This window comes from Tyto alba, unplaced genomic scaffold (assembly GCF_018691265.1).
Source record: "Tyto alba isolate M040663 unplaced genomic scaffold, T.alba_DEE_v4.0 Super-Scaffold_8, whole genome shotgun sequence".
NCBI lineage: Eukaryota > Metazoa > Chordata > Aves > Strigiformes > Tytonidae > Tyto > Tyto alba.
The window spans coordinates 20,574,162-20,591,854 of NW_024881329.1; the positions used below are offsets into that span (position 1 = coordinate 20,574,162).

The 17,693-nt window shown below is 46.9% G+C and overlaps 1 protein-coding gene across 1 annotated transcript; it reads right to left on the bottom strand.

The window, feature by feature from the left end:
* Positions 1 to 1,517: 1,517 nt before the first annotated feature.
* MRPL21 (mitochondrial ribosomal protein L21) lies at positions 1,518 to 17,681 on the bottom strand. The gene is made up of 7 exons (XM_042784534.1): positions 17,620 to 17,681; positions 16,243 to 16,303; positions 12,271 to 12,356; positions 9,098 to 9,261; positions 7,499 to 7,551; positions 2,438 to 2,541; positions 1,518 to 1,749 (listed from the first exon to the last, which is right to left on the bottom strand). Exons 1-7 carry the CDS (start codon positions 17,660 to 17,662, stop codon positions 1,685 to 1,687), a joined length of 576 nt encoding a protein of 191 aa, XP_042640468.1. The 5' UTR covers positions 17,663 to 17,681; the 3' UTR covers positions 1,518 to 1,684.
* Positions 17,682 to 17,693: the final 12 nt, after the last annotated feature.

Below are 17,693 nucleotides of genomic sequence, written 5' to 3' on the forward strand. Positions count from 1 at the left end.
CAAACCCAGGTGCCCAACCGCCTTGTACAGGCGGTAGAGAAGGAACCGCGTCTCCCGAGGGCTGTTGGTGCCAGATGATCCTAAAGGGGAAGAGATGAGTCAGCCTCTGCAGATGACCTCTCCCTCCAGCGACCAGAGAACTGGCTTAATCCAAGCACGCCTGGATCCTTCTCCAGCTGAACTCAGGCAAGATGGAAGGCAGCCTGAGCCACCGAGCTTGCTGCTCATGGCACCGCAGGTGATCTCCTGAAGGTTTTATACTGGCTTGGGAGATTTGAAAGACATGACAAGACCCAGATACAATGATGTTCACACCCAGCATTTCCTCCAGTACAGGGTTGTGGGCAACCCCGGTCCTGCGAAGGAGTCGCGGTGGGGGTGCAGGACACCCACATACAGACCTTCCCCCTGACTTTTGAAGCAAGGCATTCCCTAGACAAGTGACAAGGTGAGCAGGGCCCACTTATCACTTCTCATGCTAGCTGCAGGGAATCTGACAGCTCCCCCGAGAGCCTGCTGAAAGCTCTAAGAAACTCTTCCTGGTTGTTTTCAGTCCAGAAACACACACAGACCTTGGTTGAATAAACCTGCTGAATCTGGCCTTGCACATGCTGCTCAGTGAGTGACAGTGCTCGACCTTCAGACCAAGTGGAGAGAAAATACTGAGATGTAGACATGAAAATATACTCAGTAGGTCAAGCACCAAGTCTGTGCAATAGGCACAAGATCACTCCTGAGCCACTGGTATCTGTTATTTTGATGGTTTTGTACACACAGGCAATTTATTGCTATGCAATTGACCCTTCGGCTCACCTTTAAGAGAGTAGTTTCTCAGCTGCATCTCTGGTTCCTTACCTTTAAGAAGGATTTTCACCACTTAGCGTGATCTGGGAGTAGATCTGGGATCCTGCAGTCATCTTGTTTCACTGTTCTCTTCAGTCCATGTGGTTGCACTGTACCCCAGGATATTCCCTGAAGCCATACAGTGCCAGGAATTATACCAACAGAGCAGCAGGGCTTTTGTCAGGAGAGGAGATGGGGCGCGGGGCAAAATTACACTTTGCACTTTTAAAAACACCTCACCTATTGACAGGCATGTAACTGCAGCCTGTAGAGAGCAACGAGTGCTTCCAGAGGGCAAATCAGCTCACCCAAAGCCAGCTGCCTCCCTGCTAGCCTGACCTGCACTCACAGTCCCGAGGCAGGGAAGCCTGCAAGGACACCAATAACTAAGCACAGCAAGAGGCACTTTAAACTGACTAATTATACAGACAGGTTCTGCCTTCCAGGCTCAGAGCCTCATCCCGGGGACCGAGGAGGCAGATGGCCCTTTTCTTCCACAACCAGTGAAGCCCAAGGTATTTTTAAGACACAGGTAAAAGCCTGAATTCCCTAAGTACAGAGAGGGGCGTGCAGGCAAAGGTAGACCCAGCTGGCATGAAACAGCTCGACAGCTAGCAATGGATCCTGGATTGTTTAAAACTCCTGACAAATAAACACCATCAAGGCTGAAATAATGGTTTTAAAAAAAAATTCATTTTGTATTTTTGAAAAGAAAGTACATATAGATTTCCATTTCCAACAACAGCAAGAAGTCCAGAACTTTCCAATGATGAGGCAGTTTTATTTCCGTAACTGCCTAAAGCAATAATAAACCTGAGCCACACAACACCCGATCAATCAGTCATGACAAACAGGGGAAAATTTCTATGGTGTTTATCCGAAGGACAGTCTGCGGGTTCGTGATGACTGAAAAAGAATGAAAAGAGAAAAAAATGAGATCAGATGACAGCACAAAACTGTTGCGTACCTTTCGGAAGGCTCCTGCTGGCTTAGCTCCATCAGCCCAAGGCATGCCAAGGCGTGACGGTTTCTAGGAGGGGGTGTGCTGGCAGATGCTGCCGCGTTGGCAGGAGCGCCGCATACCATCGGGTACGGCATGGGCGAGAGGGCTGGGCACAGCTCCTGTGGGACTGGGTCAGGCTGGTCAAGGTTTTAGCATCCGTTCCATAAAAAAAAAAAAAAAAAAAAAGGCATGACTTTTCTCCACCTGAGAAGGGGCAGTCATTTGTAACCAGAAAGCCTGCCACGGGACACTGTTAAGATTTGGTAATATCTGTGACTACATAGCGAATATTTAAGGCTTTGAAAAGAACAAGACTGCTTTTCTGCCCACAATATTTCTTCTTTTCAGCAATGTCTTTTACAAGGCTATCTAACAAAGGGCGCCGGACCAAGGGAGTATTAAGTGACCGTGCTCTGAACACAGCGGGCACCCCTGGGCAGCGGGCTGGGAAAGGGGTGCTGTGCCCTGCAGGGTCCTGGGGCTGTGCTGAGGGTCCCTCCCCAGGCGCTGCCCTTGCGTCATGATACCTCCCCCGCCTGGATCCAGCAACAAAAGAACAGCGAAGGAAGCTCTGGATTCTTTTCATCTTACTTCTCTTCCTTTGATAGTTGTGCCTCCTCCAAAAGCGCATGTTAATTTTTGGCCATGACTCCGTCTTTTCAATCACAGTAGCTTCCACGCGGACAAGATCTTTCCTTAAATATAAATTTAAAATTATCACTTTTTAAAAATTATTTACGTTCTTCTCCTACCAGTGAGCAGGTTTCTGGGGAAAAGCAACACACAGATAACACATCCTGCCTTACAGAGCACAGATCCACAGGAACTAGAAAGTCACCATGGAAGGAGGGAAACCTGTCAGGTTGTTGGCTTCATGGTGCCAAAACAAAAGCCTCAGGATGCTGTACGTGGCTCAGCCAAGTGATGTGATAGTCTGCAGGGCAGCACCTCTGTCATGTGAGGGATAAGATCAGAAACAGCTACGGAGGCAGTAGCAAGACAAACCTGCAGGAACTTGTAGGATTATAGTAAGATAAATTCCCCTGGCACATTCATATGATCTTATGTGTCCTACTTTGTTTATGGCACAGGTTAAACCTACCTGTGGCCCCTTCTCCTGTGCTATGCTGGTCAACACAGGAGTCCTTCCTCCTTCCATAAAGCATCACAGCTGGGAGAAAGTCTTCTCACCTTGCTCACCTGAGTAAGTCCTGGCAAAGGCTCAGTGCAAAGAGATTTGGCCCGCTGTTTCTAGCAGGAAGCACAGCTAATTGGCTGCTGGACCAAGTCACTTCTCCTCCCACATGCCTCTCTTCTGCCTCCCACTCTTGGTCTGTCCTGCTTGTTTACCCCAAATTGAAAGAGAAAATGGGGTCTCACTGAGGATTTCGCGTACTGCTCCCCGCCATGCAGCTGGGGGAGTCCAGGTTGAGTGGTGAGACCACTCAAAGACTCAAATTATTTCTAAATCTCATTTCTACATATGGAAATTCTCAGCAAGTAAACATCCTCTGTCCCCAAGAATGGAGATGAAGAGAATAATATGTCCCGTACTTCCTTCACAGGGGAGTAAAATCAGAGTAATCCATCCCTCCACATTACCTTGCTGACACACACCTCCTGCCCACCTAGGGATTCTGCAGAGCTCCAAGAGGAGAAGTCCTGCTGAAGTTAGGAAAAGAGTGCTGGGATTTTTAGCTGCTATCTGAAAAGCACCAGAGCTGGAAAACAAGGTGGTCTGAAGCACGCGCTGGAGGACCAGCTACCTGTCTGCACAGCAGCTCCTCTCTGGGAAGATGAGTGCCTCCAGACAGGAGCGAGACTAAAGCTTTGGAAAGTGTGGTTTTAATCAACAGAGGAAGAATAGATGCTCTTTCATGCAGCATCACCATAGAATGCCATTAAAAACTCATTAGCATGCTCACTTCGTCACCGGAAGATATTTAAAGAACATTTTCCTGACAAATGACTGTCTGCACTTAAGGGGGGAAGCCCATCTAGCCTAACTGTTCCAGCAAGGTCACCAGGAGGCCAAAGGCTTCGAGACATTTACCATCTCTCTTAATATTTACCCGCTGGGGTGTAATATGTACCAGAGATTGGATTCTGGAGGGAGGAGGGAATGACAGCCAGAGGAGAAAAACTGATATATCTGCATTTAGTGACTAGACCAGAAGAAAACAGACATAAATTAATCTAGATTTTACGAGCTCACCGGGTGACCCTGACATCCCAGCTAAAGGGTGTTATCCAGATCCAGCCCAGTGATAGGACCCAACAGCACTACTGAAATACATAGCAAGCTTTGCAACGCTAGGAGAGAAACCAAAAAATGAACTGCACTCCAGGGGCTGGCTGTGTTTTACCACTGTAATTAGGGAGCTATACTTTGTAGGTCTGATTCCTGCCCACTGAAGGCAAAGGCAAAGCTTAACTCCCACTGACTTCTCCCAGGCTTGGACTGTAAAGGCATGTAAGAAACCCACTAATGATGATCACATGGGAAAACGGGAAAGCGGCCAGGCCAGATAAAGTGACCCGGGCACGGAAATCTGTGCTGCTCTCAGGAGAGCCGGGGCCTGCAGTGGCACAGCCAAGCTAGCCCTCAGCCAGCTCTCCCCACGGGACTGCCCCAGCTGGCTTAGGCCTGGGGTAGTATCCAGCCAAAAGGAGAAACAGAGACACAGATCTGTAGATAAGTGTCCCCCTACATTGCTCATAGATGCTGACATGTTTTCAAGCAAATCTTTAAGGGTATTGTTGAGACAGTTGAGTATCCACTCGTGGCTTCACTCTGCAAGTCAAAGTTCAAGGCCAAAGGGCCCCGGTAAGTCCTCTTCTGTTGGACAAAGCACTAGGACCTGCTGGTGGAAAGGCTGAAGCACAGTAGAAAACAACTTGCTAGTGATCTGCATATGAACAGAAAAGTTCTCAGCAAAATAGAGCCCAAGGAAAAAAAAAAAAAAAAAAAAAAGTCTTTATCGAATGTTTTGGGTATGACTGGAATGTCCATAAAAATAAGAAGGGGGTCACACATTTCCCAGAGCCTGACACAGACTGTCAGGCCTGCTGCTTTCAGCAGCAAAATGTTTCATGACAAAGCACATCCATCAGATTTTTGCAGGAGGCAAGAAAAATTCACACTGAAATCTCATAGATCTAAGTTGGGCTGAGAACTATTGTCATTAAGCAGTGAAAAAGATCCAGGCACCCTACAACCCCAAAGGACCGTAACTCTTAGAGGTAATAATTTCAACTGACAAGCTCGCTTGCTCCCTGCAGAAGGTAACTGAATCCCAGCCTGGCTGCCTGGGAAAAGAACAGGTCCAAGGCCCTTTGTTATTTCCACTGAAAAAATGGGCAGGTAGCAGGAGAAAGAACAAGGTTCAGCTAGAGGAAAAAATTCCCATCAGCTGTACTTTGTCAAGAAACAAGCTAAACTTTCTCATAGAGGCACCATTCATTTCCCTCATGTCTGAAACAGCTGAGAGCACTCGACTGATGGCCTGAAATGCAAACCTGCCCAAGGTTATGCTCACTTCTAATCACAGCTTTAAGAGTGCACAACAATTTCTGCATTATACAGCTAAACAAAGTACAACTGCACACTGCCTGATACCCTTGTGCCAATCGACTAGACAGCAAGTTACTTGAACAAACACAAAACCCAAGAGATTCCAGAGCAGAAGCCAGCTAGAAGTTCCCAGAATAGCCTCTGCCACGCAGATACGTTTTGTTGCACTGTTGTTTTTTAAGGCTCTAGAGGAGTGTCATCTTGGGAGGTATCTGACTGCTACAGAAAATTAAAACATGACCATCTGTCCAAAACAGGACAAGTTCCTACCCGCTTCCAAGTTTGAACAGGGAGTGCAGCTGTAATGAACTGTCTTACGCAGACACTGGTAAAAGCATTCACTGATGTGTTTATTTTTAAAACAACAGAAAAACAAACCCGCCTTTGTTCGCATCCAACCTCTTATCTCCGCTCCAAAATGTTTGTGGTTTAGGCACAACTGGGAGCTGTGTGAGAGAACTGCAGTCCATGTTGCTCATGACACGCTGCGTTCTGCTTTCCTGTCCTCAGCCTGTATCGGAGAGCTGGGGACCCAGGAGGTTTCCCTACAGCTCGGAGGGAGGATGGCATCTCCCCACCAGCTTTTCATTCTGTCTGGTCAGCCGCCTCCTCCTCCTCCTCCCACCGATCTGCCCCTGCCAAAGTTGTTGGAGTTCAGACACGCAGTTTGGTCTGCTTCAAGCAACCAGCAGCGCTTTCCACACACTTAGAGCACCTGCAGGAACCAAAGAGCTGGTTTTCTTCCTGTCCCGAAGCTCCTGGGTCTCAGGCCACATGCCAAGTCCAGCACATGAACCGAGAGTTGTGAAGAATCAGCCCAGATGGGGCTCCTGAACTGCCCGACACAGCATATCCCTGTCTGCAGAACCTGGGCTCTTATTTGAATTTCTGCAAGGCGATATTCCTAGTCCTAATAATGAGATTCCCCTTCCTAAAATCTTCCACAAGTGCAATATCTGGCAATAATTCGAAGACTCCTGAAGACCTGCTACTCCAAATCTATCTCCAGTACTGTTAAAAGGACTGGCAGCCCTCAAAATCCTGTCTAACACAGAGAACTTGAGGCAGTCACCCCCAGTGCAACTGAAGTCATGTTATCAACTGTACAAACACATTACAAGCAACTCTTAAATACCAACAGCCCCCTGGTACCACAGAAAGCACTCAGAAGTGAAACCAATCTTAAACCATGTGGTATTTCTAATCTGAAATCTACAAGCCACCAAGAAGTAATCCTCAGAGGTACAAGTTCCTCCTTATCTGACCATCCCCTGCCAGAGCTGCTGCGGTTCAAGCTAAGACCTACATGTGCGGTTTGGCCTGCAGCCAGACCACAGCCAGGGCTTCCAGATCCTTTGAGCACCTGCAACCCACCTTACCTTGACTTGTGTTTTAGCATTAAAACCTCTTGTCCTGGGGAAAACAACGTTTCCTGACTGCCAGTGCTAAGAGCTGAGCAGTAACACCTGGCCCACACACCACTTTTGGTAAAGAAAAGGCTGAAGAACCAACTGTTCTGTAGCAAGTCCTACAGCACTGGGATGGAGATGGTGCCAAGGGGGTAAACTCCTCCTCTCCAGTTCTGTGATTGCTGGACTATGTGACTAGGAGGAAGGGAAAATGAGGAACTCTAAAATTAAGATTAAGGCCTGCTGGGTTAAGACAAGGGCAAAAGGAAATGCATTAAAAAAACCCAAGTCAAATTAAGGGATGGGAAAGGATTTCTGGGTTATTCCAAGATGACTATCACCAAAATTAGGGTAAGGGAGTAAAGACGTTGAAGAGCAAGATTTACTGCTAGCTTTTGCAAAGCTTATAGCATGAGAAAAAGATCCAACAGAGGCAAATATCCTGCAGCTACCTTAGAATTGGGTACTGCTGCTCGATCCTGGCACTAGAGTCAGCAAAGGCTGATGAATTTGTTTTATTGGCAATGCTTTCAAAAGCCACGTGGCTGGGAAAAAAGCTAGTGCTGATAAATCCAGGTTTGTCTTCAGTTTCAGGGACTGTTGGAGCCCTGAAATTACAATTAAGTATGAGAATTGTCTTGAAGATAATTCCTGTATGAGGTATCTTACCCCAGGAGTGGCCTTCCAAGAAGTGTGAAGTCGTCAGCACCAACCAGCAAAACCTATGGAAAATAAAACAGACATATTACTGGCTCACTGTCCCAGAATAAATGCAAACAATATCTTTAAAATTCTACACTAACCATGAAGGAGTCAAACTGCTTTAAAATAGGCCTTTACCCATTTCAAACCTGACACTGTTACTATGGAGAGATGGTGGTGAAAGGCAGCTAACAGGCAAGAAACTGATTCATTAAACAGTCTTGCAGGAGAGCTTATCCTACTAAACCATACTTTAGAAGTATCTTTCACGCTGATCAGAACACACTGAACCTTTCTGTTCTGGCTCACCAACAGCCGTAAAATATATGAAAAGCAATACAGGGAAGAATAATATGCCTTGTGTGGGATCTGAATGAATGGCAGCTCCTAAAATCATTGGATTTTTATAGCAATTGCTACATATCCCAGCAGAGGAAACATTTTCCTCATTTTCCTCCATTTGGTCTTAAGATGGGCCATAAGGAAATGAACATCTCGGGGGGATCCACCACCCCAGGGACTAGTCCTTTTGTTTCAGGGCACTTCGACCACCTGCCCATCTGAAGGACCCGGTAGGATAACAGAGAGAATATTGTGAGAAGAGGCAGCATTTCTTACAGACTGCCGCCTTCCCCACACTAATTGCATGGCAGCAGTTCGAAGCAACGAAGACCATGAGATGTTCTGACTTTTGGTTTGGACAGATACTTGCCAGTAAAATCCCCAAAGGGTTATGGTGGTTAGGCAAGTTTTTCACTTTCTTCACTCTCATCTAGACCTTTGCATTCCTAGCTGGCTACTCCATGCAAATCACTCCTCTCTGTTGCATACAGGGACACAGAACATAGCTGAAGGCATGCCTAAAAATCTGCTTCAAAATCAGACTTCAAAGCAGTGGATGAGTAGAAACACTGCCCAGCTTTGCTTAGCTGCTTGCTTGGATCTAACAACCAATATTAAGATTAAGCCAGCAGAATCCCACTTCATAATCTTTCATTTAAGCTTTGGATTAATGAGCCTCTACAAGTTCCTGCTAGTTAACCAAGGCTAAGGATAAAGATAGAGAGTTGCATCTTGGCAATTTTCCCCTACATGCACCATTCCTCTCCCTCCACCCAACAGGCTCAGCCTCAGCCTGATAAGGATCTTGCAAAGCTCAGAGCAGTGACAGTCCCCCCGGGAGTACTGCAAGTATTTTGGGTGTTGGAGCCTCAAGGTAAACACAGTCTTTAGTTGCTGTCTCTAGAAACAACAACTGTAATTTTCTTTTTTTGGATTAAGTTAGTACAACAAAAAATTGTCTCCTAACAGAGTCTGGCACAATTCATTCCAACCCTGTTCAACAGAAATCACGATAATATTATCACTAACAGAGTAACTGAAATTGGAACAAAACTAAAGCAAAGCAAACAACTGGAGTAAGAACAGGAGATCCAACAGGAGCTCTTCAGGACGTGTTTTAAAAATCTGGTTATGGGTTTTGCCTCAAGGAATGTTCCCAGGCAATTTGCTCTGGCCCCACACATAGCATGGCATCACAGGCACTGTGGAAGCATGGCACGTCACCTTTTCCATCCGGATTCGGTCTCCACATTCAGCTTCCAGTACATTGTCCATCATAATCAAGTCTTCACTGGTTATTTTCCACTGCTTGCTGGCAAAGTGGACCACAGCAAAGAGCCTTCCGTACTGCCCCATCGCAATCATCTTGTTCACCTTTTGTACGACTTCTGTGGGCAAAGAGCAGGGAAGCAATCAGTGTAGAAACCCCGGCAAGGTGTGAAAAGCTGTTCAAAACTAATTCAGCCACACTGCTCTCCCACCAAAACTCTTATCTTCTGGGAATCTTTAAGCAAGAATCAACAGCAGTGATGTTTCCTATGATGTGTGAGCCTCCCTTTCGTAAACTTAATGACCTATTTGTACTTTAGCTGCTGGCAAATCCATGCATAAGTAAACACTTAATTACACACTATGCAGCTAATCCAAGACTTGGCTTCCCAGTTTATTTCTCAGGCATGTTAAGATGCACTGCATTCAGATCTAAAACGTCTCAGAAGAGAGCATCTGCCCATGCATCCTACATTTGGAGGGGAGCTCCCCTCAATTTCCAAGTCATATGCAGAAGGCCCACGACTGTGTAAGGCACACAGGAACATCAGGAAGAGTTCGGCAACGTACACAGGAAAAAGGGCTCCAGCATACTAACAAAGCCTGGCCTGGGAACTTGTACCTGCAGCAAAGACAAGAGAGAACTTTCCCTTGCTCCTTTCCAGAAAATCTCTTCCCATATGCATGTGCCTGCAGAGCAGGTGCCAGGAGCAGTACAGATCCCAGGAACAAGGTCCTGCACAGTAACAAACTCCATTTTCTGTGATCAGCTTCCTGAGAAGCAATGCCAAAACTGATCTTTATGGGAACATCAAAAGGTATTGCTTAATAAGTACCATTCCACTGCCAAATAGTAGTTTTCCACCCTCTTGAGCTCTTCAGAGAAAGAGTAACTTTTCTATAACTGGAAAACCAGATTTGCTTCGTTGTCCTCAGAAGTGGCTGAATCATTTTTTCTTGGAATGCAAATAAAACAACATCCATTTGGGACACACAAGAATTTAGCAGCCAGTCAAACCAAACCCAGCCCTTACAGGAACACTCTGAAAGTGAGTTTCAACCCAGCAGATGCAAACTATTAAAGGTGGAGGTAAGAATGGAAATTATTTGCAAGGCAGTAATTACTGCAGTTCCTACTACAACAAAGCATTTAGCTTCTGTGTTGCTGGAATAGCTGTCCCAGAAGAAAAACCCACTGTGTGCTCTTTTCTCTGATTCATAGTGGTCCACTATAAAAAAACCCAGAGGAGAAATACAAACGCCTTCTCTGTGTTACACCCTGAACTGCACAACAGGTACAATAAATTTCTTCCAGCTCTAATCCACTGATCTAGGTATACCAGTAGTCCTGTGGTCAACATTTCAAAACACTGCCCTACAATTTTCTCTTAGCAAAAACCAGTCATGCTCTACCAAGGGCTATTTCCTGTCAAATTTCAGCTTTCTACCCATGGCGCTTTCTCATCTTTTTGTAGCCAAAAAAAGGCACATTTTCTTCACTTGGGCTCTGAAGTTGTTGGTAACTCTTCCGAGCACCTCTAGTGACAGGAAAACATCAAATGATGTTACCATCTGATGGTTAGCATGGCTTGTGTCTCAGCACCACATGGAGCAACCCCTCCTAAAATATCCATGGCTGTTTCCATAGCCAGCAGCAGAACAGAAGGCGGAATTCAAATGCTCTGGCTGTTGTTTGCTTTGGATAAGCACAGCCAGAAGATAATGATGCAAGCTCATAAACAGTAGGAGGTTACAAGGCACGGAAATCACAGCGGCCCTGAGGATCCCACGTGAATCACTCAGGGGACCATGGGACCCTGTTCACCGCAGGGCTTCGGCAAATCAAACCCAGCAGTTTATGGTTCACTCCGGGGTCAAATCATGCTCAGGAACAGAATACTCATCTGTCAGCTGAGCAATCCCAGGAGTGCAAAGGAGATAAAAAGCAGAACGAAAAACAGCCAAAGGAGATCTGGAGTGTGAGGCTCTTGCCAAAGCACATCACTCACATAGTTATTAACACACTTCAGCCAGATGTTTTGAGACTATCCGCAAAAAAGGTGGACACAACTCAGCTTTTCTCTTCTCACTCTCTCCTTGTAAAGGAACTCCTCTCCTTTACATCCTGAGTCTCTCCCATCTAAAGCAGAGAAGTCAGGTGCCTTCACAGGTGTCCCAGAGGCTAACACAATCAGACAGTAAGACTGGCTGTGAGTAAACACAGGAGCTCACCACCTGCATGAAGCACACAGCTGCTAATTACCACCACCACCACTGTAAAAGCAATTCCCCCGCTGGGGCTCATTACTGCCTTGTTCTGAGAACCACCCTGTGTGTTGGGCTCCCCGCTACCAGCCCTAGCTTAGTCTGGACGATGACAGCCCCACCTGGGCAACACGAGGCTACACACATGTGCCTTCTCCACATTTGATTTTCACACCCCCACCGGCCAGGGGAACCTGTGTCTGGTTACAAGTGGCAGATGAACGTGTCCAAGGGAAGGCAGGCAATGGGGACAGTTGCTAAACAGCTGTGGGCACTTCCTCTGCTGACCAGCAAGGCTGAGTGTGCAGTGCGTGTGCTCCTCCCCAGGTGACCACGGGCCGCATGCAGCAGTCCCAGATAGATGTGGGGACAAGAATGCTTTCACTAAGATTATGTCACCTCCCAGCTGCTCATTGCCTTTTGTTACACCTCTGCAGCTCTGTCATGTGCCCACCATCCAACTGCTTCTGCTGGCTCTAGTGTTGTTTTATGCACTAAAATACACCAGCTCTCTGATGTGCCCACCATCCAACTGCTTCTGCTGGCTTTAGCTTTTTGATTTATCCATTAAAAGAAAAACTAATTGTTTCCTCCTGTCCAAAAGGCTTGCTTCATGCTTTAGAGAGCAACACATCCCATCAGGTAAGACTCCTTTAGGAGTGTTACAAGCTGTCATAAACTAAGGAGACCTCACATTCTACCCAAATCTCGCATACCAGCAGCTGGAGCACATCCCAAAATGAGACAAAAATGCAAAGAACAAAAACTAGCTCCAGCCATTGAGGACACTTATTTACGCTCAGTCAGGCCACCACTGGCACTACTGGAGTGCTGGTCTTCACTTGGGGACTCAAGACCTTTACCTGCATGATACTTCGCTTCTTCCACTGGATCTGGAAGTTTCACTTCAGGCCACGGCGGTGAAGTCAGAGATGTTTTGGCAACAAGTCTGTGAATGATAAGGTAAGATTCACATGTAGCAAATGGATATTGTCAACAGATGTAAAACACAAAGAGAGGAAAAAAAGTAAAAGAAGTTGGAGATGGAGCAGAAAGGGGTTTTCCACTGTGGGAGCAAAGTTTTACAGGAGACTTAATGATCTGTTAATATGGAAGACTTGACCCAAAGCCCACTTGGGCCAGAAGACAATTTCCCACAGCTCACATTTTGCGTTGTGGCAGCTCATGAGCAAGGACAGGTTTTCTATTCCGGTTTAAGTGTTACGGAGAGAGTGTGGCAGTCAAGGCAAAAGCCACGTTACCTCCCTAGGACTTAACCCAATGGAGGCCACGTGGTATCGCAAAATCCCCAGACCTTCCTCCCAATCCTGGCAAAATCACTCCAGTAGGACAAGAAATGCTTCAAAGTGCTGAAGCTGCAACCTCTATCAGAAGGCTGTTCAAAAACATGCAGGAAACACTGGGTCTCATTTACAAGCTCAACCTGCAAATGCTCTACCATACATAGTCGCTGCTCCCAGGGCTCAATGTCATCTAGACCCACCATGAGTTGCAGCAAACTTTAAGAAAAATAGGTAAATGCCTCAGTGGTCAGTTTGCTTTACTCCCATTCTATCATACAATTTAGTATGGGGAAATGGATTTTTTTTTTCTTTTTTAACTTCCCAATTCAGAAAGTTATTTGAAATAGATTGAAACAAAGGAAGAGTGCAGAAAGAAACAGATTGAAGATTAACTGAAAATTGACCCAGGCTAGGTTATCCCTTGTTCCTGATGTTGAGACCTGCAGCTGGATGTGCTAGTGGTGATCAAGCTCAGCAACCACCAGTGACTTTCCACCGCCTTGTTTTTACGGACTGGAATTTTGTGACCAACTCCAATGGAAACAGACCTACCTTAAACCCTTCTTGCACCTGAGTTTTAGATAAAAGGCTCTTGCTAAGTTTTTCTTGCTAAGCTACTTCCACCACAGAACGCTGTTAACGCTCCTCCACCCACTTCAGCACAGAGCACAAAGCCCTGAAGTTACCCTGCTGGGGAGCATCCGGAGGAGGCCACGTGCCTTTGATGGGGAGAAGGGCTAATGAGCATTCTTAAGCCAACCTTGAGTGCTACCCATGAATGACTCACAGCGTCCTTTTTTTCCTCTATTTTTTGAAGCTCTTCTCTGTTAGAATGGATAGTTTATGGAGGGCCTTCAGACCACAGCTGGGTTCTTTACAGGAGAGTTGAGGCTGCTCTTCTTTTGTCACTTACAGCTGCATTCCCTGAATGGCAGTAATAACTGGTTTCTCCCGCTCCCAGTGCAATTCAGCATTTAACACCACATTTAGCCCAAAAGCCTCTTCTGTGGCATTTCCACCACTGTCTACAATCAACACCACCACCCTGGAGGGGAACTTCTCAGACCCAAGCTTATCTTGGTTCAAGTAGACCACAGAAAGGAGTGGGAGAGTGCACTTTCCCACACCCATCCAGCCAAGCACAAGCCTTGTTCCTCATGATGACTCTGAGCACCAAGATATTTTGCTAAAAGGTGCAAATTAAATCCTTATTCTTCTTGACAGGGTAGCTTCCACTGTCGTGATAGAGAATTGCTTTAACATCATCTCTTTTTCAAACACTCTGCAACTGTACCGCTAAGACAAGAGCCTCTCCATTTCAAGACGTTGCATCAGTCACCGAAGACCTTTGTGGTGACGAGCGCAGGGGCCTCCCGAGCATCAGAGGTGTCCCTTTAGGATCATTCAGCACCAATATAACTGTGGGAGCAACCACAGCTGAAACTGCACCAGCACCTGAATGACAAGTTCTGTGCAGAAGACATCTTACCTGAAGCCTGCTCTACTTTCTATACATAGATGTTGCTCTCTTATTTACTGAAAATGGTGTATGGCTATCACAGTATGTGACACTTCAGTTTAATGAATAAACTGGGGGCCTGAAGGCAAGCAGGCTATGGTATGGATACAGAACAAAAGACTGAAAACTGCCACGGGTGTTTCAGCTAGCAGCCAGCGACATGTTCTCATCAGCTGTCATGGTGGATTCCTTCTGCTTTTCTCAAGATTATCACTGGGAGGGATCCTCTGCCTCCAAACTGAACTAATTCCCAACTGCCTCAAGCCCTGTACAGTCAGTACCGCAGGTATTTGCATGCACACACTGCCGTTCTTGACAGTGGCACAGACAGCACTAAATCACAAGAGCCCCATTTAAAACATCAGAGCTGAACAACAATTAACGCTGCTCAAACGTGCCACGGGGTGTTAATTCAAAAATGAAACACTACACGAAACTCACAGTGTGAGTTTGAGTGGAAAAAATGCAAATGTCACTTGCTTATAATTAGCTGTTTTTCAAGATCTCTAGGACAAGAAGCAACAACAAGGAAGAGCAGAGGCAGCTGTTTACATCCCTGAACAACAGCCAGTTAAAAAAACCTACTGATTTGTTCCCAAAGAACTGGAGAGAAAAGCACCACTCTAACCAGGGACAGTATTTTGCACATGCAGTGCTTTCAACAGAACTACAGTGCACGTCTAGGGGGGGCAGGGAGAGCAGGCATGAGGCCCATCCTGCAGCACTCGGAGATTATCCTGAGAGGTGCCAAATGCCTTTACTCAGAAAGAGACACATGACCAAAAGGCATCAGATTATAGTTCCTTATTAAGCAAGAGTCTACAATGCCACAAAGACAATTTTAGATTTAAAGAGGAGGGAGATTCACCCTGGATCTTGATGAGATGACTAGAAAGGTACTGTTTTCTGAAATTTGAAGAGAAGAGAAAGGTGCTGCTCAGTAAATACCATCTCCATCACAAATGGGAAGTTCAGAATTTCCTGTGCGCTGAGATCCATACCTTCTCTAAATAACACAGGATGCACAAACTGCATCAAACATTCAGGAAAAACCATTAGATGCTAGTGAAAGAAGACAAAATTAACACAAGAGCAGTTGTGTTTCATTGGTTTACTCTGTAATGCCTGGCAATACCTCTCGAAGGGCTTTATCAGAAACCCAAAGGTCTTGAGAGCAAATAAGTAAACCACAAGCAGCACGGCTTCAGGGCTCTGTTGTGGGGTTTAGTAGCGACGTTGAGCGCTGTGTGACAGAGGCAGAGATCCAAACTGTGTTCCCAGGTGCCTGAGGACCAGCGGGAAGAGGCCACCCCGCTGCACCCTTCAGCAGCGCACAGGGAATGCCGACAGCTTGCCATTTTCCCCCGAGGCTGCTCACGGGGCTTCTCGCTTCCTGCAGTGTCCCCTTCTGGCTAAAGCAAGCAGCAGCACCACCTGCAACTTTGGCTTGCCCGAGATTCCAGCAGAGGAAACAAAATAAAGACACAAACAAGCAGCTCTCAAAGTGCTGAAACAAATGAAGCCTGGAGTGTCCTGGCTCGGTGTCCTGCAGTGCCCGAGCTGTTAATCTTGTTTTATGAAGACTGCAGGGCAAGTTCAGTATTTATCAGCTATCCGAGACTCCAGGCAGGAGATGAACCTTGCCTGAGGAACAGACTACCTGAAACTAAACAGAGGAGGGTCAGCTGAAGGCCCTTCTGCAGTTGAGGAGTTTGCAATGTGCTGACTTGAGCAGCTTCTCTGCTGTCTACCCCACAGGCTGAGCCCACACTGCGGCCCTTTTATTATCTGTCTCTAGATTCAGCTGCTTAATTTCACAAAGCAACAGAAGCATCCTTCTGGCAAATGTGCCTGAAGGCAGGCAGAGAGTCCAAAATTTATTGGGAAGTGACAGACTGACAAAGGGCTCAGACAAGGCTCCTTTCAGAGGGAAAACCAGCTGCCCTCCCCACCCCCAGCAAGGTCAGCATTTCAAGGGGCAAAAAGCAAAGCAGAAAGTCATTTGACGTTACCCTTGCTGCAGTGATGTGTTCTGGGAACTCTGGTGCCGAACTGCAGATGAAAGCAGGAAGGCTAAACGGGAGAGAGGGAAAAAGAATTAAAAATAAGCAGCAACTGCTGCACCTTTAGTCCCTGGTGAGGCAGCATTACAGCAATGCTGAAGCGTCACAGCGCTGGTTGGCTTCGTGGTACCATTTTTCTGCCTGTAAAATCTTTGTTCAGTTTTATCATGACAGGCAAAGATGGAGGGGGAAGTAAAACAAGTCACCTGACAAGAGAAGGGACCCATCAGTTGTGTGCAGCATTGCAGGAGAGCATGAGAAAAGCCTCCCACTGCAAATATAGTCATTTCAAGTGACGCCTGCAGCTAGACACATGGTTACACTGGGTCATCCTATCTCTTTTGGAAAACAACGTGACCGAAAGGCAGAGGGGAGGAAGAGGTGGTCAGAAGAACACTGTGGTGCACGCTCTTCATTCTGAGCACTTGCTGGTGCTGCTGGAAGGATCCTTTCCAGCCCTCCAAAAAGGGGAGGGGAGCTATTACACAACATTCACACAGTGATTCTCCGCAACTTCTACTCAGCCTTACAAAGGTTCCACTCCCAAAAGAGAAGACAAAGCCTACTGCCAGTAACTCACTGGCCCTGTAGCTCCCGAGCAGACACCCCACTGCCAGGTGAAACACGGTGAACTGGAAGAGTGGGGCAGGTTCAGCAGATTTGGTTTTAACGCTCCTGTGTCTGGGTTTTCACCATCCCAAACACGCCTTTTCCTTCTGGACAAGGGGAGCAGAGGAGCCACATAGCTAAACAAGTAACAGCAATAGAAGATGGGAATTAGAAAAATGTGTTCGTGCTTTTCTAAGCTATATATACATGAGCTAATGTTCACTGAAACAGTGAAGTTGTTATATACAGAAATCTTTGAAGAACGATTGGTTTACTGCAACTTAAATTACACTTCGAGTGTAGTTTCAGCATTTTTTGGAAGGGACCTGGCCGTGAACACACTTAATTAGCAGAAAGAGACAAAGGCCAAAAAACCGCATGCTCAGGGATTTATCCCTATGTTATCCCAGGGATAACAACCCCTTTCCTGGAACAAGGTGCCTAATTAAAAGCCAGACCGCGCACAGTTTCTTTGCAGGAACATTCCCTTTTTGACCCACCATCCACAGCGTGACCGACGCGAGGGAGTAGCAAGACCCCCTAAAGCCGAACGTACTTACCCACCTCGCCCGCAGAAGCCGGAGCTCACCAAGGCTCCACTCACCCAGCACACAGCCCGAACCCCGGCGGGAAGCCAGGGCCCCCGAACCCCCCCAGTCTGCTCCCACAGCAAACGCCCCCTCCCTCCCTCTCCTCCTCCGGCCCGTCCCGCCTCACCGGCCGCCCGCCGCCGAGCCCCCGCCGCCACGGCCGCCGCCATTGCGGTGGCCCCGCCGCTCCCCGCCCCGGAA

Coding starts and splice junctions, on each gene's coding strand:
- MRPL21 (XM_042784534.1), bottom strand. CDS start 17,662: ATGGCGGCGGCCGTGGCGGCGGGGGCTCGGCGGCGGGCGGCCG. Junction 16,304..17,619: donor GGCTCGGCGGCGGGCGGCCG/GTGAGGCGGGAC, acceptor TCTCCCGTTTAG/CCTTCCTGCTTTCATCTGCA. Junction 12,357..16,242: donor AACACATCACTGCAGCAAGG/GTAACGTCAAAT, acceptor TATCATTCACAG/ACTTGTTGCCAAAACATCTC.